Raw genomic sequence first — 27,014 nt, forward strand, 5'->3', positions numbered from 1 at the left:
CAGTGACCCTTTCTTTCGACCTGAGGCTCCCAGAGTCAAAGTATGCAAGGATGCAGTTTGCAAAAAAGGCTGGCAGGTGTAGCGATCCTTTCTTTCAACACGAGGCTCCCAGAGTTAAAGTATGCAAGGCTGATAATAACCTGCTTTGTTTTGAATGCAGACAGCCGAGTGCAGCTGCAGGAAGACTCTAGCTCTGTCGGCATTGGAACGGCAATGTGCGGAATGAAAGCGGCCGTGAAAGGGGGTGAGGCTTGGGGCATAGTTTGTTGGCCGTGACATGTTTTTGGGTTGAACAGCAAAGCTCTCCTGTGAAAACATTGTGCAGATTTCTATGGTGCCACCTGGACAAAAAGACAAGAGTCTGTAGCCAGATGTGCCATTTGTGACTGTCGCTAGGCTAATGTTTAAGGAAGTGCTTTTTCAGCGTGGGCTGACAGCAAGAGCGACGCAGCTGGGAAAGTTTTAGCTGCTGTCCTGGCGTGAAATGTCCTGCCAGGACTGTAAGACTGCGGAAAAGCCTGGAGTTGAGATTGCCTTAGAGAAGTCAAGAAGGAGCTCATGGCTCTCCAAGAACCCGGTAAGGAGATGAGCTTTACCAAGGAACCAAGTATTGCGCTTTGAACAGACGTAGCAAGAACAAACTTTTCTATGCTACATGTATATGCTGTTTCCTGGGCCAGGTTCGCAATATGTCAAAAATGTGTTTCACGGCAATTGTTTACAATGTGCTTAAGTTTAACATTAGATGTAATAAAAGGTGTAATAATAAGCGTATAATAGGTGTAATACGACGTGAAATAATAAATTTATTGTACGTTATATGTTGCTTTTAAAGATTGTCACCTTCAAAATCGAACTCTGAGGAGACCAGAAGGCATCCAGAAGGCTTCACTGAAGGCAGAGGAGAAGGGACCAGAAAAAAGAGAGCTACCAAACCAATCCGGCCAATCCAACAACGCTCCCAGTGGCACCCTCAAAAGAGAACTGGGATTTTTCAGCGCCATTGCTGTAGTCATCGGCAATGTTGTTGGTAATTTCGTTTCTCTTGTCTTTTTGCAACTAATATTTACGTTGTAAATTCATTTAATTGTTTTGCCCCATTTCACAAAACTACGAATAGAACTTCAGCAAAACTTGATATCGGGATAGTTGGTGCAACATGCTTTTGAAGGTTAGTTACGCTTGTTATGATCGTAGATACAAATACAGGAAAAAACGTTCACTTTGACGAAAAGACGGCGCACGAGCAGCTTATCAGTTGTTAGTACGCCGTCTTCACGTGAAAGTGTAAGAAAAAAAAGGTGTGAATATGAAGGGGAATTCAGAACTTCAGGCCACAGACAAAATACGGCTGCCCACCAGCAAATTATTTGACCCTGAGGTTTTTGCTGTCATGACGAACTATTCTGCTTGGCAGATAAAAGTGAAAAAAGAATACTCCATAAAGAAGTTATTTTACGTAACTCAGTTGGGTGACTAGAAGGCAAAAAATTGCGTCCATGCACTTCACACCAGCGAAGCTGTGACGGGTGGCCGGTTTTTTACGTAAGATGCGTGGCTTACGCTTTTCGAAGCAACGTGCGGCCGGCATTTATCGTTGCTACGTTGACGCTGCTCCACCTGAATCGTTGGCCATCCTGTACGCCATTGTCGCTTGAGCTGTGTTTTACGCAGTAGCGCGCAGCGTGCACGCGGGACACGCTTTTAGCAGCACGCTTTTCTTCCACAGCTACTCTTTTTTTCTTCCTCCGGTGTGCGGTTCCCTATTACCTGTGTTGATAGATACTAGAGTGTAGCTACGTCGCCTCTCATCGGAGCTAATCTCTTTCCGCTTACTGTTTAACTCCTATCCAACTTGGTTCATTCGCGCATGCGCATGTGGTTAGGCAGGAGGAGTATTCTGCGTACATGGGGCGCCAGATTTTTCTGTCCCTTAGCCGTGTACAGGCTCGCTTCAAAAGAAAACTGTTTCTAAATTCTTCAAATATTTGTTGCCCACACGCACCATTGTAGTGACCGTCTGCCCGCCTTCTGTTCTAAACTAAGTAATGAAGCTTTCAATTTTAGCGAGTCAACGCAATAAAGGGGGATGACTGAAAACAATGCCAGTATGGTTTTGATTGGATATACAGTTCAACCTGGATATTACAAAGTTGACAAAGGTTGGCTTTTTTTTTCGTTACACCCAGGTTGCGAGTTAAATGTCGCGTGAATGAAGCAGAAACGAAACCAAAAGGCTACACATGAGTGACGCAGAACTGCCCCCGTATTCGCGAACGTAACTTGAGTATCACGTTTGCATTTTGGCACTTTTCGGTGCATTAACGCGTTTCAAGAACCAAACCTGTGCTCAAACGATGCCTTTTCGCGAACTTGATGGTCTTTCCCGCACTCAAAACTGTTGAGGAAATGCTATTGGGGACACTGCACCGGGTGGTGACGTTCTTCTTTCTAGACGGTGGACACAGCATTTAAAATAGCGAGCTTGTCTTGAAATATCAAAACTTCTCGTTTTCTGCCAGGAGTACCCATCACCGATGAACCGAGAGCATAGATAGCAGTACGGACGCGCGACTAAACGCCGACAAGAAGGCCAAGCACCTACACCGAAAGCGCACTCACTCGTGGAACCGCCGGGCAGTTTGCGGTGCGAGGTAAATTTGCTAAATTAGTGCAATTCTTAAGCAGATATTTTACAAAATATGCTAAGAACATTAACCCATCAGCAGCGCAATTTCTTTATATCAAGAATAACCGTCGCAACGCCTTCATTACGTAGAGGTCGCTAACACATGGACCGCAATCCAGGTGGCAATGGGGAATACAAAAACTTCTTACAATCCAGGAATTCGTACATAGAGGTTCGTTACATCCAGGTTTAACTATAAATGCTTTTCTACGACCGATGCAATAGCATTTAGATTATGCGACAATATTCGCATGTAACATGGGTGATTTCTGCTATATTTGCACTTGGCTTCGCACACTAAAACTAGTAGATTCCAAGAACAGTTTAGTGAGGTACTTGGCATAAACAATTGTTGTGGGATTGATTGGTGGAATACTAGGAATGCGTGAGCTCCTCATCCATCTCACTTGAAAAGCTAAGGCCCGGCTCGATGGGAACGCCTAGCATTGGCTTAGGAAGCTCGCCACGCGGCGTAACGACTCTCGCACAACGTTCCAACAGGGGCTTCCGTCCCAGCCGTCTTCGTGGACACGTTCTGGCTTTAGCAGCAGGACTGGCTTCCGGTTGCTCCTTTTTATGTGCACCAGTGTCATCATAATTTTGCAGCACTCCCGCCAATTCCATCCTCCTCCTCCTCCTCATCATCATCATCATCATCAGCCTATCTACGCCCACTGTAGCTAGGGCAAAGGCCTCTCCCATAGATATCAAATTATCCCGGTTTTGTGCTAACTTCGACCAAGTTATCCACACAAATTTCTTCATCTCATCTGCCCATCTGACTTTCTGCCACCCCCTGCCACGCTTGCCTTCTCTAGGGATCCACTCTGTTGCTCTTAATGAGCAACGGTAATCTTGCCTTGGCATTACATGCCCTGCCCACGTCCATTTCTTCTTCCTAATTTCTGCTAACACGCGTTTGTTCCCTGACCCACTCCGCTGTCTTCTTGTCCCGTAATGTTACGCCTATCATCTTTCGTTCCATTGCTCGCTGAGTCGTCCTCAATTTAAGTTAAATTCTTATTCCATCCTATTTGTTGACTATTCGGCCCCGCACTGTCTAAACACTCCGTTTCACAGTGTGCATGAGCGACGACTGTATGAATCAAGCCACGGAGTGATGGGTACAGCAGGAAGAGCCAATGTGCGAGGTATTTGGGTTGACGTAGGCTCCAGAGCGAACTCAGCAGAAATGCAGGCAATGTCACCGTCGGCTCGACTGACGTCATGCCTCTCCGCATGGGCTCTGTTATTCTTTGCTCTTCTGCTACTCCTTGTACAGGGATCGAAGGCGAGAAATTTAGCCCAGATTGCCTATTGCTCACGCAGCAATAATGAAGCGATGCGATCTCAGTTTAGGAAGAACGTGGGCTTGTATCTTTTTCCTAGGTACTGGAATATTTGTGACACCAAGTTTGGTGTTCTCACAATCCGGGTCAACTGGAGCTGATCTTCTCATCTGGTTTGCGGCTGGAGCCGTAGCGCTCATTCGTGAGTACACTTGGCCTGCTCACTGACTTACAAAAATGGGTTGTTTTACTGTTAATCAAGTTTCAGTAACAGAAAGCATTAAATGGCGTTTGTAAATCGCAGCAATATAAGCTGATTTTTTGGGCTTTAGATACCGTCATGGCGATGTTAGACGTACCGACGACCGTGGTAAAAGAAGAATCACCTGGTAGCGTGGTAACAAAAAATGCACCTACAAGATAGAAAAAAAAGTGGCTTACAGCAGGTTTTACGTACTGAAGGGACCTTGCGAACAAGAATGTGAAATATACTCAAGAAATGTCATTGCAGGAACGTAAAAAAAACACATAACACGAAGTTATTAACACACCAAAGTTGAAAAATAGAAATAAGAGCAAAATAGCACCTCAGCATTTACGCAGTGAAGGGTCCTTCAAAGAACAACATAAGACATATCCTAAGAATACGACATTGCAAGAACGTGAAAGAACACTTTATTCTCTCCCAATACTCTAACGATATTAGCGTTACTGCACTGAAAGAATCATTGAACCTGCCGTCACTTGAATCTCGTCGTATCATTTCTCGATTGTGTCTTGTGCATGCTTTCTATTATCATTCTAAATCACGGCACGTTTTACTTCAACCATCACACAGAACTTCATCCCGCATAAACCACAGCCATAATATCGGCCCTTTAAATGGACACACATCTGCAATGATTACCTCCTTCTTTCCCAATGGGATTACACTGTGGAACAAACTACCCGATAATATAGTAACATTCATTAACCACCATACCTTCAGCAATAAACTAAAAAGTCACATGCCACAATATAACTTAATTTACTGTTCCCCTGCCAGTTTTTACGATAATTTTGAAGTACTGTTTAAACTGTTTTATCGTTCTGTGAATGTTTACCTCTGAATGTTTACCCTTGTACCTTTACTTTTACTTTGCGCTTGCTAATGTTTACTGTATACTTTTCATTTTTTACCCTTTGTATTATTATTGTTGTCTGAATGTTTACCCTTGGTCATACTTCTTTCTCCGTGCCCTTGGTACCCTTTGAGATTTATTGCGTTGTTTATTATACCTTGTACGTCACCTCCTCCCCCCCTTATGTAATGCCTTCGGGCCTGTAAGGTGGAATACATGGAATGAAACGGTGGAAAAAAAAAATGCGATTCCTCAGCTTATTCAACGGGGGGTTCTTTACAAAAACAATGTAAATATTCGAAATGTATAAAAAAAAACAATTTATTTACCCCAGAATAGCAAGGACACAAAAAATTCGCTGGCGATGACGATACTCCCTAATGCGATATTTGTGCGCAGCAGTAGTGTGCTGAGGCAGCACTCACTCGTGGGTTCTCAAGACGGCAGCGATTATGAGCCTCTGAGTCGGCGGCGCGAAGTGCGTCTCAGGAAGGGACCGCGAACTGCGTCCTTTGCGAATACACATCATAGTCACGCGCACGCCCCCCTCACGTTTTCGCCAAGTGCCGCGCCGTCGAGCGCCTCGTGTGGGCACAGCATCCCGCCCCCTTCGCTTCCCCCTCCCCGCACACTTTCGGAGAACGCTGGCTCGCGCCTCCACTGCAAACCGCCCTCCTATCCTGATTTCGCGGCACTCTCCTCCTTGCTTTCTTTCATTCTTCGCTGTTTCTTTCACTTGTCGGTCCAGCCATCGTTCGCTCGGTCACAACGATGGCGACGCGGCTGAGCCCACGAACGGGCAACAAAGGACTGCGCCCTAAAAAAGAGATATTACTTCAATTTTAGTGCGGTGAAGGGTACACAACTTTTTTACACCCTTTTTGGCCACAAAGGGGTAGCATATGCAAGACAAAAAGGTGTTGGGAGGTCTTTGCACCCTTTTTCTTGAATCTCAATATCCTTATTCCTGGGTCTACACCCTTTTTGTGTGGCAAAAAGGGTGTTGACATTGACCAACTTGAACACCTAGGTTTTTAGAAGGGTACTGAAAGGGTGTGAAAAAAAATTCACGCATCTCAATGAAGTGAATCATGACGAGTGGGCGAAGCACTGGGGATCGTTCTTACCGTAAATCACCCGTGACATTGCCACATTGCCTACTCCCGCATGTAAATGAGTGACAACGCGTGTGTACAGTATATACAATTACAATCCAATCCACCCGCCGCGGTGGCTCAGTGGCTAAGGCGTTGCGCTGCTGAGCACGAGGTCGCGGGCTCGATTCCCGGCCGTGGCGGCCGCTTTTCTGATGGAGGCGAAAAGCAAAAACGCCCGTGTGTTCGAGATTTCGGCGCACGATAAAGATCCCAGGTGGTCAAAATTAATCCGGAGCCCTCCACTACGGCGCGCCTCATCGCCTGCGTTGCGTCGGCGCGTTAAACCCCACAATCAGTCAATCACAATCCAATCCAATCCAATCCAATCCAACACAATTCAATCCAATCCAATCCGATCCAATCCAACTCATTTAAATGCAATCCAATCCATTTCAATCCAACCCTATCCAATCCAGTGAAATCTAAATATAATCCAACTCAATCCATTCCATTCCAATCCATTCCAATCCAATCCAATCCAATGCTCCTCGGGCGTGCGCAGCACGGCTCCAGAAGGCATGCAAAACTGCTCAACTGCTCCCTCTAACATTTTGTAAATTTCTCTCTCTCTCTAACATTTTGTGAAGATTTTATCTTGTTCTTGTTAACCTCTTGTTAACATTTCACAGATGTTTCGATTTACACGGTGCTGTGCCGTGAGCCCGGACACCGGACGCCGGACAAACCTCAGCCTTAATGTGCTTCGCCCCTAAACGCGTTCAGCCGTTGATTGATTACAGGGGCCATAAGGACAAAATACAAGTTTGTTTTATTCGAAAGATTTCGTGTTCTATAGTGCCCTCAGCGCTTCTCCGGAAGTAAACGACGCTTTATTCACTGCGAAATTATTGAGTTTAAGCTAAAATTTGGATTCTCGCGCCAAAACGCGTGTTTGATCGACGTTTGCAATGACATCATAACAACAGGTCTTCCAGCTTAACTTTGTGTGGAGCGGATAGTTGCTTACTGTTAGTCAACATGGCGCGAGCACACCACGGGAAGCCGTTTTCTGCCTTTGGTTTGTTTGTGACCGCTTTTAAACCTGGCTCATTTAAAAAAAATTAAAGCCGTTCCACTCAACGTGAAAGCTGTCGTAAATGCAGAGCAGTGATTCGCCATAACGGCCTGTGGCACCCTTATCCGCTTACTGCTACTACCCATCACGCTCTTCGCCTCCCTGCCTCACTTCTCTCTTGATGAATTGAACGGAGGTTTGCCCAAAGCAGTTCAAATTTCCCGCCTTCGCAGTGCTCGCGCGCCCCCTGCCTGGAACGAACAGCGCGAGCGGTTCTCGCACGTGCCGGCACCTTACTGCGCAGTCCACAATGCGTTGTTTTTGGCGGTCCCATCTCCCCGCGAGGGGGACTCGAGTAAATGCGTCGCATAGGGGGTGGGTGTATTGCGTTAACGTTTAGTGTTTGGGGAGTTGGTGGTAGTGAATGCGTTGTATCAGCAGCTTCTTGACGTAGTTTGAATGAGTCAAGGATATAAGGCGCGTTCGTAGCCTCCCATTCTGTGTCGGCTTTGTGGCGCAGTGGGTACATTGCGTTTCGCCCGCAGGGTCGAGGGATCGAAACCAGGCGCCGGATAGTATTTTTTTATATAGTGTAGGGGGAGGGGTACGGACAACGACGGTACGGACTACGACGGACGTCAACGCGGGTGACATCGTGAGTTACTGAAATGCTCTGCATTTAAAACAATCATACAAGATCATTTCCGGTCTCTTTGGTGACCACAACATCGACCTTGTGTTACCAAAGGAATGAAGAGGAGAGAGGCAACCTTACTGTTCCGCATACGGACCAACTCAGCGCGGACACCGGCGTGGCTTCATAAGCTGAACATTATCTCTTCACCTCTGTGCGGAACGTGTGGTGCTAGAGGCGACAGCGGTCATTTTATTATGGACTGCCGAGAGCATGCGGATGAGTGGTTAGGTTTGTTTAAAGAACTGCGAAAGAAAGTCGCTCCGCATGCCTCTTTGAACGATTTCATTTTCCCGGATGGCCATTGGGTCAGGCGGAAGGACATCTCTCGTTTGATCCTGCAATTTTTAAGGGTCACAAGCCTCAGCGAATCGTGGTGAATTCCCGGGCATAGCGGTAAAAGGTGCTTATCGGGTGAGCAATTGCCCGCATACCACGCAAGGCTAGGTCCACCCGTCGATAAACATCACCACCACCACCCCCACCATACCTCTGGCTTGTTTTTGTAAATGAAGAAAGTAATCGTTTCGTGAAACGCGGTGCTCACTCGACAAATACGGTGCCGTAAGACACCGTCGCTTGCCTGAATCGGCGAGTGTCGTTTGAGACAACCCCAAATTCCCGCAGTGTTGGGCATCTAAATGAAGCATAGTGCGCGCAGTTCTAACAGCAGTACGCATTGGTACTTCTATGTTTACGAGTGCTTTCGTAAATTCCACTGTTTGTCCTACCATTTTTACTGATATAGAAAGAATGTGCCCTAAATGTGAGCGCAAATAGCTCACTCGGCAAGCTTATAAGCTCTGCCTAATTTGCGTTTGCTTTTTCCGGCCTCCACCAATCGCAGAACTGGCTGGTATGACATCATAGGTGCTGCTGCGGGAAATCAGCTAGAGGGTCGCATGGCCATTTCTTTTTTTGCTAATTATACAGGTTATTTGAGCACAATTTACGTAAAAAGTGGTGCCAGCATGATCCTAACGAGGCAATCTGCTAAGTGAACCAAACTTGCATTTTGTCTTTATGACCCCTTTAAGGCCATGCATGCATGTATAATTGCCCTGTGAAGTACAAGACATCCCTTCATACCGCCCTCCCCACCTCGTAATGAATGCTCAAACGCGAAAAAATATTATTCGTCTGCAATGATGTTTTCATACAGAGTGCGCCTGATTCTCGAAGTTTAGCCTTTGCACGTGAAACGTCAATTAGAACAGTTAAGATTAGAAGGGACTATATGTATGCACTAAACTTGTTTGCGCCATTATTGCCTAAAAAAGGTGTAATATAAGTAGAAGTAGAGCATTGGATTGAATTGGATAAAATTGGATTGGATTAAATTGAACTTGGATTGGATTGGATTAAATTGTATTGTATTGTATTTTATTGTATTGTATTGGAAATTCAATCGAATTGGAGTACGGGTGTGCAGAGAATTGGGTCTGAACATTCGCCGGTCTGCGCATTCCAGAGGAGTGACGTCATAGCCGCGGCAGTCACCATAACGTCCTAAACCTCAAAATGAATGCACTGGCGCGCCGGCGCGAGGGCGTCCATTTTGAGGTTTAGGACGTTAGGCAAAATATCCATTTTGAGGTTTAGGACGTTAGGCATAACATCACATCTTAGGGTTTAACACCTCAAACCGGCACACACTGAAAAAAATTGCTTACTTAACGCCAAGCAGCAGGTACCGATTCACGACGTAGACCCCAAACTTAAACATTAGGCCTACCGAGTGCACCCCCGAGAGTCTGTGGGTATTCTAGAAAAGTGGTCAGTACCTCTAGAGAAGGCATACTCGCCGCGCCGGATCGACAACCAAAGAATCCATCACAAGAAAGTTTTGCGTTCAACCATCGTCGTTGTTAGATAGTGGGGTGCATGATTTATATTAATAATTTACTCCGATTGGTCCAAAAATTATGCACTGTAAAAACTGCTTCGTGAATGCTTGTGGACAACCACTATTAAAGGCAACATGCCTGATGTATAAGTGTTCCTGAAAACGGGGTTCCAAAATGGCGCTATTAAAATAATATGGATAAAAGTTATATTCGTTAGGCTTTTATTAGTAGCATTTTTACAAAAATCCAGACAATTTTTTAAGGCTGAATTAGAAAATACTTCACAGATAATATAGTTCGGAACGCTGCGAGTCGGCGTCGTAAGAAAGAGATGGCAGACGAAAAATTCAACGGCAGCTGAGGCTAAAAAAATACGATACTCTCGTTGAGAAAACAATCGGGTAAATTTGGCTCTTGATGGAAATCAAACCCAGTGTCCTTGGAATGCAACTGAAGAGGCCTTCCTAATGCCACCAAAGCTCGACTACTACACATGAGTAAAGGCGCACTGGCATCAAGGCCAAATGAAGTTGTTTCGACTGGGAAACGGGTGTTGACGACACATGTACTGATGGGTACATGAAGAATTTCAGCGTGTTAATTACAGCAGGAGTGATTCGGTGAGTAGCAAACTAGCTCACCCTAAACCTTCTTATTCTTAGTGACGACGTGGGTAAATGTCGTCCTGACGTTCGTCCTAACGTAACGCTTTGAGCTCTGTCGTCAGCTCCGAAACCCATATTAATTTACAAGGATCTTGACGTTACTTCGCGCATTGTAGAGCCGTATCAGAGAAAAGAAAATACGCAAAGAAAAAACAGAACAGTGGGCATGAGGCGAAACGTGATCATGGACACGCAGTTTGGCGTTTGTGCTGCTACCTCACCTGGAGGCGCAATGGTCACCGTGCATACAGGGCGCCATGGTGGCGCCCAGGATACCACTTGTTCGTACTGGAATTGCGCAATGATGTTTTCACCTACAGGCAAACACCAGAAATAATTACGAGTTCGTAATATTCAGGCTTGCTCCTTCAGCTGGAGTGGCTGAGGGCCCTGGAAAAGACGCAGTTTGGAGAGGTTTGTGGTTTTTGAGTCGGGGCCTACATCTTCCCGTGGCTTGTAGCTTTTTGCTTTACGGCACTTAAACGTGTTATGTGCTAATGCCAGCAAGGTACACGTGTAGTTTAAAACTGCCATTGAAGTGCAATGTCCAATACCCCTGAATAAAAAAAATAGTTGTGCAGTCGCTGGCAATTCATTTAAAAAACTGCGTGACAGGAGTACCCCAAAAAATAACATGAGAAGAACAGTTGCGTTGCTCGTACTGCGCACGCTTTTAGTTATTCGAAACTTGATGCGGTTTGGCAGTTTTACAGGCTGCGTTGTGAGTATGGAGAACAAAACGAAGGCGTAAGAAGAAAGAATAGATACTAATTGGTTTCATGTGGGCTCCACTTCTATGTTTACGTTTTTAAAATGTTTTATATTGAGGACAATATGGCTGGAAACGCCCGTAAATTGTTAAACTGTCGGCATTCGAAGAAGGCACGCTGAGACCCTGACTTAAATAAAAGGCTTGGTTTTGCTATTTATAATTTGAAAGTTTCATATTGTAGCGGTTTTTTTGCTTTGAGTTTGCCATAGGAGGTGTAGCAAGCATCCTTTAAAGTTGCTTCACTAATACGCCAGGATTAGCGTAGCACCATTCTTTAAACTTTTGCGTTCTCCATCTCAAAATAGTCTGCTCGAATAATAGTTCTAAACGCTTTGTAAACTTTTGTGTGTAGCTGGATGTCGCATTAAAGTGCTTTATCATGAATTTTTTCGTTTTCACCTGAAAAAGATATTTCATAACAACGGCTTTTGGGGAAGTGAGCTGAGCTGATCAATAGACGCGGCTCATATGAACCCAGCTTGACCCCTAAAACAGTACCCTTGAACATACTCTGAGGCTTAAAAGTGGGCTATAATGACAAAACGCGATTATCGTTGATGTTTTTTGTCAACAGTCCTTGCAACTGTTCTCGTACATCCGAGGTTGGCATTGACAGTAGACTCGTCATGACTAAGATGAGTGCTCTGAAAGCATTTGACTTTTCTGTCCTTCTGCCAGCAGACAAATAAACGATGGCTTGAGTGTTTTTTTTTGGTGATAAGATAAGGAGAAAAATGAAGACAGTCGATGTAGCTTAGCTGCAAAAGGCTTACACATTGTGATGCAAGTTTCCAAAAGTGGTTACGGTGGTGGAAGTTCCCTTTGTGTGCGTGTTCGTGTTATATATGCTTTTTTGCGAGCACCAAACTTGTCTAGATAAATTTGTGTTACATAATGACAAAAAACACCAGGAAATGAAAACATGAATGTAAAAATTCATCAAAAGCATCAGTCAGTCCACAACATTTTAAACACCCTTCTACAAAAGCATTTCGTGCGAGCAAGCGGTGAAAGGATTTACCCCTGAAACCACAAAATGTAGTCTATTATAATAACCGCACACGAAGTGGAATTCAGAAGGCTTTGTTTGCGAATGTTGTTCTCAGTAGGTCTCACCGCAGCCTTATCGGAGCGGGCCTCACCGCTGTGTCGCCGCAGGAATGTGTCAGGTTGACGCAGGAAATAAAAGTTTCGTTTTTGCGGTCGGCGACTTTTTTAAACGAATAACGCATGCCGAGTTTACAACCTTCATGACTAATTCCTCAAATAGTTATCTTAAGTGCCTAAACCTTGGCCTCAAAATTTATGCTAAAATATGGCATTGAGGCCAACATCTTTTTTGGTTTCGTCAGAAATTTTTAGGGACGGCATTTTAGGTTTGTGACTAATTGAATTTGGACAAATGAAATTTCAACAGCTCATTCTGGAAATACACCGTTTTTTTCAAGGTTGCATTGCTGAGTTTGCATTGAAGCAATAAATGGTTTATTACGCAATAAATAGTTTATTATCCAATAAATGAAAGCAATACAAGCAATAAATGACTTATTACGTTATAGTGAACAGCTTCTATCATCAGAAAAAGATACGCCTTCTGCATGAACTCCTGAATGGTCTTCTACGTTGCACCATTCTTTAAACTTTTGCGTTCTCCATCTCAAAATAGTCTGCTCGAATAATAGTTCTAAACGCTTTGTAAACTTTTGTGTGTAGCTGGATGTCGTATTAAAGTGCTTTATCATGAATTTTTTCGTTTTCACCTGAAAAAGATATTTCATAACAACGGCTTTTGGGGAAGTGAGCTGAGCTGATCAATAGACGCGGCTCATATGAACCCAGCTTGACCCCTAAAACAGTACCCTTGAACATACTCTGAGGCTCAAAAGTGGGCTATAATGACAAAACGCGATTATCGTTGATGTTTTTTGTCAACAGTCCTTGCAACTGTTCTCGTACATCCGAGGTTGGCATTGACAGTAGACTCGTCATGACTAAGATGAGTGCTCTGAAAGCATTTGACTTTTCTGTCCTTCTGCCAGCAGACAAATAAACGATGGCTTGTGTGTTTTTTTGGTGATAAGATAAGGAGAAAAATGAAGACAGTCGATGTAGCTTAGCTGCAAAAGGCTTACAAATTGTGATGCAAGTTTCCAAAAGTGGTTACGGTGGTGGAAACAAAGCAGTGATATATCGTAGTTCCCTTTGTGTGCGTGTTCGTGTTATATGTGCTTTTTTGCGAGCAGCAAACTTCTCTAGATAAATTTGTGTTACACAATGACAAAAAACACCAGGAAATCAAAACATGAATGTAAAAATTCATCAAAAGCATCAGTCAGTCCACAACATTTTAAACACCCTTCTACAAAAGCATTTCGTGCGAGCAAGCGGTGAAAGGATTTACCCCTGAAACCACAAAATGTAGTCTATTATAATAACCGCACATGAAGTGGGATTCAGAATGCTTTGTTTGCGAATGTCGTCCACAGTAGGTCTCACCGCAGCCTTATCGGAGCGGGCCTCACCGCTGTGTCGCCGCAGCAATGTGTCAGGTTGACGCAGGAAATAAAAGTTTCGTTTTTGCGGTCGGCGACTTTTTTAAACGAATAACGCATGCCGATTTTACAACCTTCATGACTAATTCCTCAAATAGTTATCTTAAGTACCTAAACCTTGGCCTCAAAATTTATGCTAAAATATGGCATTGAGGCCAACATCTTTTTTGGTTAAAATTTTTAGGGACGGCATTTTAGGTTTGTGACTAATTGAATTTGGACAAATGAAATTTCAACAGCTCATTCTGGAAATACACCGTTTTTTTTCAAGGTTGCATTGCTGAGTTTGCATTGAAGCAATAAATGGTTTATTACGCAATAAATAGTTTATTATCCAATAAATGAAAGCAATACAAGCAATAAATGACTTATTACGTTATAGTGAACAGCTTCTATCATCAGAAAAAGATACGGCTTCTGCATGAACTCCTGAATGGTCTTCTACAAAACCATGCAAGTGAGCAGCTCGTAGCGAGAACAGTGGGGAACTCCTCAATAACAGCTATCCCTTTGTTATAACACTTTTTTGTCGTTCAGGCATATGGTCATAGCCAGAAAGACTACGGCAGTTCAAGGAGTTTGTGGTAATCGTCTTATAATTGCTTTCTGCAGAGGTATTCTGCCTGGCCGAACTGGGTGCTTTAATTCCGGCGTCTGGTGGCAACTATGCATTCCTGTGCGCTGCGGGGGACACCCTAGGACGGCTTGGAGATTTTATACCCTTCATGTACGCCTGGTGCCGAATCTTGGTAACGGACCCAATGACTGGAACCTTTCAAGGCCTGGCGTTTGCGAGCTACGCTCTGCAAGTGGTCTATTCATCATGCGCTCCACCGTACTCAGTGACTGTGCTTGTCGCATTCACCTTCTGCAGTGAGTACTTACTTTGAACACCGATGTTCTCGGAGGACAGCGAAAGTGGTAGTTAAAGCAGTAAATAGTTATGTATGCGGCCATCTTGTATCTAGTTACTGCGACTGTTTTTACGAGTTGTCAAAGCTAACAAGCACGGCGAAAGAAAATCTGACATCCACCTCTATGCAGCCTAACCGCTTCAAAGGAAAGCGGCACAGCTTTTTCATAAACGTCGTAGGTGAAGAAAAATTCCTCCTGGTCCGGGATTCAAACCGGGGCCACCGAATCTCTAGGGCAGTCGCTTTATCAACTGCGCCAACTCTACCAACTCTACCAACGCTCTTCAACTGGGACGTTTCTGAGAAATCTGTACAGCGTTCCTTTGTAGCCGTACGGCTACATGGAGGCGGATGTCAAATTTTCCTTCGCGGAAACTTACACCACCTTGAGGACTTTCCCTAAATCTGGTCGGCTAACAAGCACTATTCATTAAAGCTGTGTCGTTACCAGAGAGATTTAATAAGCGACTCAACAGCCGAAGAAAGTACGCAACGAGGCGTGTAGCAACACTTTTTCTACAGTGTTTTTTTATTGGCAACAAAACCAGAAAGAGCTCTCGTTCACGTTTGTGTCGCTTTGACTGACTTTTTAAACAACTAGACGACTCTAATAAAAGGGGCGAACCGACACTTGATGAGATTGTAAAAGGTGGGCGTTATTCACATTGAAAGATCGATCTAGGGCGGGACCAGATCTTGGCGTTAGATACCTGCATTTGTTTTTTATTACAAAAATTATTCCCAAAAACCGACATAATCGTATATGATCCCACTTTTTAACTGCTAAATATCTTGTCTTATATATTCGTATTTGATCCCGCTTTTTAACTGCTAAATATCTTGTCTTATGTTTTAGGTTTATCCATTCGTTTCCTCAAAGTACTTTGGGAAATTTCTTATTCTTGCTGCTACCAAATAATTAGTGCATTCAGGGACATGCCTATTCTCATATTACTCTAAAGTGATCATCATAGCTTAATGCACGGCATTGTAGCGATGTCATTGTCTGCATCAATCTTGGTTTGGTCCTTTTATTGTTAGGCACGGAGGACTCCTACAGCTTTCAAAGCGTTCTCCTGTACACGCGAGGGCAATGAGTGTAAATCAATTTCTAAGGTAACTACCTCGAAAAATAAAGCGTGTATGGCAGCTACCCAGACTCTACAAACGTTCTGAGATTCCCTTGCTTTTTATGACACGTTATTCAACGCTGGAGCTCCGAATGCTTCGTAGGTTTGAATACACGGCCTTCTACAAGAGGAGTGGGGTGCCAGAAAATTGTTGCTGCTGTGGTTTACAACCGTCCATAAAACACGTTTTCGTGTTTGGACTGCTGGGATTACCCCCAACTATTAAGAGCTTTATCTTGGCTGGAGCTGTGCCTAATAACAATGTATTGTGTATTTGAGAAAAATAGGACGATGCCACTTCTCAAGCTTTACCAGCGGGCTCCTCAGTGCTTATAGAACCTTTTTTAAAGAAGTTCGGCAGTTCTATCCTGTTCATTTGTATAAATGCAAAATTAAGATCTCATTTGGAAATTATATCTGTAAGCCTGCTGAATCCAAAATAGAAAATGATCCTAATCGGCAATCTCGCACTCGTTTGACGATGTCACAACAACACAGCGCCCGAGCGTTCCACCACTAAAAAATAATAAAAATCACTGTGCCTGCACATCATCCTAATAGAAACAAAATGTCCAGAATTCACAATTTCGCCAAGCATTTTGTTTCGTTCCAGGAAAACAGTCTTTTGTAACACCAATGTTAAACACTATGAATCCCTGGAAGATGTCCGAGATTAGCACGTGCAGCGTTTAGAAAAGATTACTAAACGTGTCTGGTGTTATTGTAAATGGGCTAGCATTCTTTGCTGGCAACAAGTAAAAGCCGAGCTTTGCTGTGTTTACAAACGCTTGCCTGTTTTCAGCTTTGGCGACTGCCCTGAATGGAGTCTCGCTTGGTGTGTCATCCAAGATACAAAACATTCTTGTTGTGGCTAAAATAGCTCTACTTCTTTCAATCGTCGGCACAGCCGTAGTGACCGCCTTCACAGGTATGCATCTATACAGATCATATTGAAAAACCCTTTTCAAAGACCACTATGTGTTTAAAACTGACCGATGTCAAATGAGTCGACATAAGAATATTATTGGCAATATCTAAGATACCTAGCTCAGAAATTTAGTGCGAATAAATAAAACAGCGGAAAAGCTCAGCTATCTCCTGTAATAGGTGAAGTCTAATACTCCAATTTTTGCATAAGCTTGAAATCTCAAACCCAAATTTAAATGGAGCAATTCCCCTAGCCAAGATACCTACTAAGCAGCATCAGTTTTTAAAGGTTTTTGAATTTTTTATTGCGTTTTTTTTGCACTTTTAAAGGCGGGATAGCTGAGAAAAAAAACAAAATCTGAACGATTCTTTGTAGGCTGTTGAGTTTATCGGTAGTGTATGATAAATTCAAGTTCGGGAACACATTTATAAGTGACCGCTTGTCTTATGTAGGTAACGAGGCTGTAGGATCTGATCAGAGTGAGTCTATTTCTAGGAGCTTGAATTTACGGTGAGGCTCCCTTGGGTCTATCGTCTGAAGCACCGTGGCAAGTACAATACAGCTGCATTTCAAGAGCAAATGTTAGATTTTAAAGCCGCTCAGCTGTGTGCGCAAGCCACTAGCAACAGCTGCTTCGATCTCGCAGCCAGGGCAAGGTTAGCAGTGCCGTTACAGCGGCAAGCAGCCGCAGAAACGTAAGGCATGTCTCCTTTTGTTTGCTTTGGTCGACCTTGCGTGTATAGTGTACCACAGATAGAGCTGCGATTTATCATGGCATGTGGCGATGGAAATGTTGCAGCCGCCAGTGGGGCGGTTCACTCTAGAAGTTCCCCAACAGGTATGGTGTGGGCTGCGGTGCCGTGCTTGTTGGCCAGTTTCTTGGCCGTTGAGTGCAGTTGAATACCTAGGATTTCACGAAGAAGGCGCCGATTTTGAACTGCTTGAACGGGGGTTTGTTTCGACTGTATTCAATGCAGCGACAACCACTGCTCCCGTGCTCTCATATCTACACCTGCTCGTTCGGAAAATGGCATGCGAGTGCAGTTGAATACCTAGGATTTCACGAAGAAGGCGCCGATTTTGAACTGCTTGAACGGGGGCTTTGTTTCGACTGTATTTCAATGCAGCGACAACCACTGCCCCCGTGCTCTGAAATCTGCCCCTGCTCGTTGGGAAAAGGGCATGCGTGCTTTACTTTGGATTGGTGCGAGTCTTCGGTGACTGAACTAAATACCTACAGGGTGGTGATTGCGCCCTCTGTCGCGCGTTTTATGAACTATTCGTTCCTGTTTCAGACGAAAAGCAATATACTGTCACGATGTGCAAAAATCCGGGACCATCTCCACTAACGCGAAACCTGGGGAGGGGCGAAGTATGCAGTGGATCAGTGTATTCGTGGTGCCTTGTCGTTTTTTCCACGGAGATGAAACCGTTAGGTGGTAGAGGTCATGAACGAGTTGTATGCGTTGATGTGTAGCAAAGCTATATAGCTTCGCTGTAAGTCTAGTGTCTTTGAAGCACGAAGCGTTTTAGCGCGAGGCGTTGGAAAACAAGTGTCCCGGTGGCGTATTTCCAAACGCTTCGCTGGACAGAGCTCCCACGTGACATGTCTGTTCGAGCGATGGAAAAAGGGAATTAAATGACGTCGTTGGCGGCACCCCAAACCTAAAGCGACCTAAAACATACCTAAAACATTAACAAAAGCAACAAGTAGATTTGTTTTAAGAAAAAAAAATGAGAAAAAAAAGGAAGGAAATGAAACAAAAATCTCAGAAATGTGCTTACTGGGGCTCGAACCCAAGCCTTCAGCACCAGTAATCAGTAACCTACATCGAGGCCACAGAGCCCGAACGGTGGGCTCCCTTCAGCAGGCGCTCAAAAGAATAGCACGCGCAGTGACATCACACATGGCGCGTGGGTGCTCTGTGCAGAAATGCGTTTGGAAACACGCGTCCCCCTGTGTTATTTTAGTTCGCGTTGTTCCAACGGAGATGAAGCGATCTAGTGTGAGGCGTTGGAAAATGAGTGTCTCGGTGTTTTATACACGACTTCATGATACTACGACGACATAAGACGACGACGACGACATGAGACGCCGACAGCCTGAGCCCCTAAGGGGCTTCGGCCCTAAAATGCAAATGTATTTATGCACAAAAGGGCAACAAAATGTACGTACAACGCACACATACTGACAACAGACAGAGCACACGTTCTCATTTGTTAACATGTCCAAAAGTAATGGCGGACACTTGTACTTCAGGCGACGCAAACTTTCCTACTCCTCCCTAACGCGACAAATGATGTCGCAAGCTCAGATGTAGGTCGTGTTGGCTACTTAAGAATCCACACGAAAATTTAAGAATTGTGCAAGAGTTCATTGTGAGGTGCGGGATGCAAAACACCAGACGAGACTTGTGTCGTGCCCTAGGTTTTCTCGTTGAGTTTAAGAATTACAATAAAAAATGTGGTTTATCCTTCTTAGGAATCGGTAAAACACGAAAGTGAACTGTGCCTTCACAGGAGGATTAGAATGTTTATTATGCATGGGTATGAATTTGCACAACGCAATTTATATTTAGTTGGTATGATCCGGTTGGACGCATTAACATAGACACTGGATTACGCACGCCGGAGCTTGGCGTAAATCCGATTGAAACCCCAGGCGCTCGCAAACCGTGCGAATGAAACCGAACGGGTTGTCAGCGAATCGTTTGGTGATGTCACAGTACGCTACAGCGAAAGGAGAATGATTTGTGGGTCGGCAGCAGTCTTGTGGGTGTGCTTGGCGAGTGACGTCCTGCTGGCGGGTCGCTTAGGCAAACGTGTGACCACATTGGTCCTGCTGTGTGGCGTGTACGCCAGCCGCTTGCGTTGCGACGAGCTCAGCTTGTGGCACGCGGCTGCGGCGTTCCACAAGCGCAGCGGCATTCCGCATAGGCGGCGGACAGGTAAACACCGCGGCTCCCGCTGCTACACGCCACTAGAGTTCCTGTATCTAGCTCCCCTACACGCCACCGTATTGAGGCGCCAACTATCGGCGCTCATTAGCGTCATGACGCAGTACTTCGCTTCACCTCTCCTAGACGGCAGCACCATCTGAATGGACAAGTTAGAGGGAAGGTCATAAGGCGCGTTTGTTCAGCAACCCGGGCATGATTTCATGGCTCATTCTGTAGAGTTTCACACTTCCTGTTGCGGCCAGAGTGATCGTGGTTTGAAACCTAGTGCCGCCGCGCCAATTGAACTTTTTCTGTGATTTCCGTAACGGATATGGCGTCGTTCAGATCTTGGTGTACCCGGGCATAGAACACTCCTGTTAAAAACAAATCGAATAACTCAGGGTTTTCTTACCCCGTCTATGAACATAAAAAATGACATTCCGGTGCTTGATACAAGGTACTTCTAACGATTATAAATTTGCTTTCAGGCACAAATAACTTCCACGCTCCCTACTTCACGAGCCAGCCTACGGTTGGTGGTCTGGTCAACGCCTACTTTGCTGCTCATATATCTATGCAAGGAGGGTCAGTAAAGCCTACTGATTGTAAGGTAACCAGTGTACCGTAAAGTAAATTACCAATAAGAAAATCGCATTCAGTCTTTAGAACAAGACATGAATTAAAGTTGCCTTTATTTAAACAGCACCACACGCCTTCAGGCAGCACGGTAAACATTATAGCATAAAAATGCCTTGAGAGGTTTTGGTGGATCGGAGGCCCAGGAGAAGTTGCACTGGATACCTTGTTTATTTCCTCAAAAGCCACGCTTCAGAGCTAAGCGGTGGTGAACTTCGCGATTTTGTAGGTTTCAAGTACAGTGAAATAGAGATTGCAGTAGCGATGATTTTAGTAGCCACACAAACATTTTCTGTAAACGAAAGAAATGCCAATCACATGAAGCTTAGGGTCTGTATTTATGGCTATCAGTAGTTCTACTTGCCGCAACTATCGTCTGTGACAGTGGTTGGTCGCGCCATATGATAACCGCTTAACCTAGCTTGACTTGCCCCTCTTGGCGACAGTCGTGCTTGAAGTATTATTTTATTTTGGCCGCGGATAGACCGATTCGCATTGAAAAAAAAAAGAAACACTGCTACTTAAGGTTGACGAACACAAACAGTAATATGAAGAAGGCAACGTTGTACTCGTTTTATAGGAGGAAAAAAAAATTGCGTTTCCAGAAAAACGTAAAAAAGAAATATAATTCGTGCCTAGTGAAAAGGTTGTTTTGATGGTACATTAGCTTAGAACAAAGGTCGCATTTTCAAAAGCACTTTCAAGAAATAGTCAAATTTTTGCCTGACTTTACTGCATGTCTAACAAGAACTTGCCTAGAGCTGTAACTATTTTTCTTTTTTCTCCATACACAGGGAAAGTTTGTGCTACATTGGGGAAGAAATCAAGAATCCGACCCGGATTCTTCCCTGGGCTCTTTTTCTCGGCATGCTCACTGTAGTCTCTCTTTATATATTAACAAACGTCGCCTACTTCATCGTTTTGGAAGCCGACGCCATTCTCGCCAGTGAAGCAGTCGCTCTAACCTTCGGTGTCGAGAGCTGGGGCACGGCTGGAGCCGTCATCATGCCCATCGTGGTGTCCTTCAGCGCGTTCGGAACACTATCGGCCGGATTCTTTAGCAACAGCAGACTCGCTTTTGCTGCCGCAAGGAGGGGTCACATTCCTTCGTTCCTGTCATTGGTGCGTGTTGAGACGTCCGTTCCAACCGTATCTCTGTTCCTACGGGGGGCCATGGCATCCACCCTAACCCTAATTGGCTCTTTAGGTGCCATTGTCAACAGCACGATGTTGATCGGAGCCATTTTTAACATGTTCACCATGCTAGCACTCGTCAGACTTCGGTTTACAATGAGCGATTGTCCGAGGACAGTAAGGGTCCCCTACATCTTCGTGGCCCTATCTTTCTGCGCTAACTTGGCTACTCTTGTGGTGAACTTAATGCAAAGCACAGATTATATCGCTCTTGTTCTTCTAGGAAGCCTGGGGCTGAGTGGCGTCGTAGTCTATGTCGTATTTCACGTTTGCAAGTGCGCCGTGCCCGGGTCTTCTTGTGTGTCCTTGTTTCTACAAAAATTGTGTTTGTGCGAGCCCGGAAAGAAGCAAGGTACTTAGAACCTTTACCCTGGGGACTTAGCGGCCAAGGGTTGTTGCTACACCTAATTGCTGCGCAATAAGGGCAGGGAATGCGCTGTCATGCCCAGGCCACTGCCTTATCCATCATGTGTGGTGTTTCGTTCTCTGTAATTTGGGCTGCCTTCAATTAGCGCGGTTAGAAAATGACGGGCTCAAACTAAAATGGTATCATTTTTTCCAAATGTCCCCCGTTTTAAGGTGAGGAGAATGTCACTTTTGTAAGAGCAGGACGCTGAGATTTGATATCCGTCGATGTATTTGACCCGTCCACTCTCTGAATATATGTAAAGACGGTAAAGCATATATACAAGCCACGTCAGCCGGTACCTTGCCATAATTACGCTAATTTCCTCCCCATTATGCCATTCTTCGTGCATTTTGTGCAGGTACTGTCGTCTTCAACGTTACATAGAGCAGCCGCTGTGCCTATAATATTCAGTGATCCAGCCACTTCTAGATCTGAAGTGGTGGCAGAACTGTGGGAAAGTCACTTATTACCACCGGAAGGCAGGTGGCCATTGCTTAGCGGCGCTATTTCTTCTCGTTCGCACGGCATTCTTTCCCTATGCGGCCTTGGTATATAGGCTTGACACAGACAAACGGGATTTTGCACAACGAGGTGACAGTGGTACTCCGGCAATAAGACTTCCAGCCGACGGTGTCTCTTTGCCGAAATAAGGTTAGCACGAGGGGAACTGAGTAGCTTATCTGGAGGGAACAGCTGATCAGGTGCTGCATTTTCTCGTTGTGTCATGCCATATCCATAATATTAAAGGGGCACTGACACAAAAATTTTGTATCTTGTTTTCTTTTTGCTGCGATAAGTAGCTAGTGACCTACTTATCATCTGTAAAAACATCATTTGCTTCAGCATGCGATGGTTGTTTAATTAGAGGCATTTTCAATGCGGCCAGTTGCAGTTTTACTTTCACCGGGCGCCGTGAACCGATGGATTTTGTGTGAACAAAGCTGACCCCGTGGCCGTCGGAGGAATGTCACAGAGCAGAGTTGTCGTAGCACGGTCGAATCCGCATCGCCGGCAGTTTCTGCGAATGCCCCCACGTACTTATCTCGTGAGCCGCTTAATTAAAAAGCGACCATGGACGTGACGCAGGTGCTGCAAGTGCAAATGCTACCGCGGCTAAAGAACGACGCGCGACGCTCGAGACAGTGGGTGGCAAGACGCGCGCTGGGAGCAGCCGGCCGGTCTGCCTACAGGTCCGCCTACAGATGTGTTCGGCTTAGCCCTGCGGCGGATATTCAATTGCCGCTCTCGTAAGCGGTGCAGAAGAAAGTTTTTAATGCAACCCGCCATCGCATCATTAACTCCTTTCTCATATAAGCTGCCATAGTTGGGACTTTGGTGCAATTTCGTGCAGCGGTAACAAGCAATCACTCGAGCTACCTGCGCCGGCCTGGGCCACTTCGCGGCCGTGGCCGCCGCCTGCACAGCGACCGTGCGGCTCGCTCGGTGGCTTTTCGTGTCTTCGGCGCGTTTTCGCACCCAATGTAATTAAAAAGTAATAGAAGCAGAGTGCCTGGAATCGCTGTAGAACATTGGTCGCGGCCAGCTGCCCGACGAGCTGATGAAATCACGGCGCCTCCACCGCCAACGATCGGGTCGTTCGTTCTCGAGTGCAGAAGCTCCGCCCTCCGGCCCTCCGATTTTAGCGGCGAGCCGGGCGAGCCGCAAAAAACGCCGGCAGTGCCGAAGCGGCAAACACAAACTCGTGACGTGTTTGGATGTTGTTTATTTACAAAATATCCGCAGGAGGTCGATTGCGCGTGGTGCTCTGCTAGCTGCTCGGTTGCGTTTCGCACACTTTAAAATTGATTTTAAATATCTTCTAGGCTGTATTCGCTACTGATATTTTTCAGATGATGTCTATGTCTTCACACCAATCTATCTCCGAAGTTATCTCGCCTTCAAAGTTTTGTGTCAGTACCCGTTTAAGGTTACGCAAAGTGTACGCTTTATGTCTTAATAGCTGTTATATGTTTTAATAACTATTCTATTACGCCTTAAGTTTACTTTTATAATATTGCGTAGGAAGTCCTTGGTTTATCTTTTAGGTTACAAAAAAAACCGAAGACACCAATTGTGGTTTTTGTACGACATACATTTGTACTTTTTTTAACGCGCCCAATAAATACCTAGGCTTATGATGTGCTACGGCGTGTAAGTCTTCATTAAAAGCACACGCATCAAATGTGGATATCTACAAAAAAGCAGCCCTGAGCGGGGTGTATTACATCAGAACCACCAGCGATCAAGCTCTTCATTTGTGCTTGTTAGAGAAGTATCAAGCTTCGAAACACCATCACCGCATGTGTACCGAATCGACGGTATATGAAGCCTCCCAGCGAGCTCAAAAGCATTACCTTGACGTTAAATACTGTTCCGCGCAGCGTCCTTCAGCGTACCTGTGTCAGGACACGAGTGAAGTCGTCGGCATAGGTCAGCTGGTTGTCAGTCGCCGTGTTTTGGTATCGGCCACTGATTGCTCTCGTGTCGGCGAGCGCTGGCTGATTCGGCCGCTTGCCCCCAGATAAAAATGCGCACACTACCGCTAGCGCGCACTGCTACGCTGCCATCGTATCTCATCCGACGAGCGGGTGAGCATTCACAATTTCTTCGGAAGCATTATTCGGCTTTTGTTCTGAACGAGTCTGCCATGGGCAAAGTGCCGGCGCACATGTGTTGATATCCATTTTCTCAGGCGACCGCTGTGCGGCGTAGGCCTTTCGTGCGTCATGCTTCTTCCTTTTGCGATCGCGGCTCCATTCTTCAGTTGTGGTGCGAGTTCTCTAGGGCAAGTAGAAGATCACCACACAATGTCTCTGCTATTGTTCATATCTGTTGACTTTGATGCTACGGCCGAGAATCGGATGGTAACGGTGCAGACTACGGACACCGGGGGCTGTTTTTGTAGCGAAAGCTACACTACACTACATCGGGCACTCTGGGAGGGATGGCCAGTTTTGCCCTTGAGAGCTAGAGATAAAAAAACATCACCGCCTTCCGGAAGCGCCCGGCACGGAGCAGTGGCCCGATAGGCGAGGAGGGGACTGAGACGGGGGCGGGACCCGTCTCGGCACCTGGCGGAGGAAGGCGAGGAGGCCGCCTGCGCAGCGATGAGCGCGCGCCAGGAAGGAAGGCCAGGAGGCCACGTGCGGCGCAGATCCGTGTGCGATGGAGGAAGGCCAACATCCAGCTGCGGTCGCTCGTACAGCGGCGAGGCTTAAACAACGTCGTTAGGCGACAAAGTTGGTGAATAAACACTGTATTCATGGCAACCATGTATGTATATTATTGCGAAGCCACACCTCGACACTGGGCCTAGCCAGGGTAGTGAAGCTTGCGCTATCAACTAGGGTCAACCAAAGCTAAACGACACTTTGTGTTATGGCTAACCATGGCGGACCATGCAGGTGCGGTAACCACGCCGAAAGAAGGAAAACAAAGAATCCAGGGAGAATAGCAAAAAGAGGAACAAAAAAAAAACAAAAAAAGAGAAAATATGATGCACCTAAATATAAAATTAGTAATCCCAGGCAAAGCCTGTTTTGATAATAATGTCACTGAAGCAGACAGTGGCCGAAGGTTTTAGTACTTTATTGCAGTGAGTTGTAGTTAATCGGAATTTAGGCTGAAGTATTGCTCAAGACGTGCATTAGAAGTCAATGCAAAATGCACTATATAGATGTTATGAAATATAAATACGAAAATGAGGAATAACAAAATTGCTTCATTGAAACCTAGGCACCGAAATAATTTATGCCGGAGCACAACAGTTGTCGCAATAACGAAAGAACAGAGGTTTCGGGGAAAATGTCATAGTCCCTGACATCGATGTGGCCTGCGATTGGGTTAGAGAAATATCCGACACTGCCAAGAACGGAGACTTGTTGTTAGGGGCTACATTAGCCGATGATCGTAATTCGGTTATAAAAGTAGGAGAGTTTACGACGAAAGCGTGAGAAACGATGACGGCCATGTGACTGCAGGTATAAGCTAACGTAAGCAGTAGTTTGTGGTAGCGTCGAGGCAACAAAATCACAAACTTGCGGTCGATGTTAAAGGTAAATGGCACTTTTATGTTATTATCGGCGGCCGCTTTTCTGATGGAGGCGAAAAGCAAAAACGCCCGTGTCCGAGATTTCGGCGCACGTTAAAGATCCCCAGGTGGTCAAAATTAATCCGGAGCCCTCCACTACGGCGCGCCTCATCGCCTGCGTTGCGTCGGCGCGTTAAACCCTACAATCAATCAATCAATCAACTTTTATGTTATTATGACTATTATGAGTGAAACTCGAAAAGAAAGTTGGTTTTCATAAGCCTTGCCGCCTTTGTTACTGCCAGAAAGCTTGAAGTAAGCACTTAGTGCGGCAAGCTGAAACCAAATGTTTTTTTTTTCGGCTGGTGCGAAATTTCTAGATGTGTGAACTAAGGTTTGCAACAGCTTAACTAGAGTATTTCTAGAACATCATTTTTGTTGCGAGGTGCGACAAGTGAAACGTTTTATGGAATATTCGGATGCTTAGACACACAGCCATTTTGATTATGAACCTGAACAGACGTTTATATTCAGCGTTCTTATCAATTCGTTTTATTTTATACATTCATGCTTTGTAAGGAAACATAACTATGTTGTGTCACAAAAACACACGTATCACAGTGTCTGTTAGGTGTCTTATCCATAAGAGGCCGGGACCATTGAGGATGAGGAAATTAAGATTCACAGATGTGTTGCTTAAGAGGTGAGCTCTTTCATGGGGAAACGGTGGTCTAAATTCCAGTCGTGTTTATCGCAAACTCCTCTTTTACATGTCTGCAACAAAAGAAAGAAATTATTAAGGACTCCAAAGCCTCCTCTCAGTTTTTCCTATAAACCAATGTACACTTAGCTCTTGGAATCTTCTGCTTTGTTTATTCCGAAAAAACTGAATCTACAGGATAGTCTTACAGCGGATCAAATGAGAACCATAACTGCTGAATTACTGCAAATATAATTTGCCCGCAAATGAATTTCAATTCTCACTGAATATTTTCACAGAAGTTACTTATGAAACATTTGTTTTAAATGTGTT

At 45.1% G+C, this 27,014-nt stretch overlaps 1 protein-coding gene across 1 annotated transcript; it reads left to right on the plus strand.

The window, feature by feature from the left end:
- The first annotated feature begins 407 nt into the window (after positions 1-407).
- On the plus strand, positions 408-23,980 carry LOC144141519 (Y+L amino acid transporter 2-like). The gene is made up of 7 exons (XM_077673068.1): positions 408-577; positions 836-1,030; positions 4,079-4,180; positions 14,414-14,674; positions 16,648-16,773; positions 20,201-20,297; positions 21,143-23,980. Exons 1-7 carry the CDS (start codon positions 559-561, stop codon positions 21,900-21,902), a joined length of 1,560 nt encoding a protein of 519 aa, XP_077529194.1. The 5' UTR covers positions 408-558; the 3' UTR covers positions 21,903-23,980.
- The last annotated feature ends 3,034 nt before the right edge of the window (positions 23,981-27,014 follow it).

Source organism: Haemaphysalis longicornis, unplaced genomic scaffold, assembly GCF_048455015.1.
Source record: "Haemaphysalis longicornis isolate Haplotype H1 unplaced genomic scaffold, Haemaphysalis longicornis Haplotype H1 scaffold_6, whole genome shotgun sequence".
Taxonomy (NCBI): Eukaryota; Metazoa; Arthropoda; class Arachnida; order Ixodida; family Ixodidae; genus Haemaphysalis; species Haemaphysalis longicornis.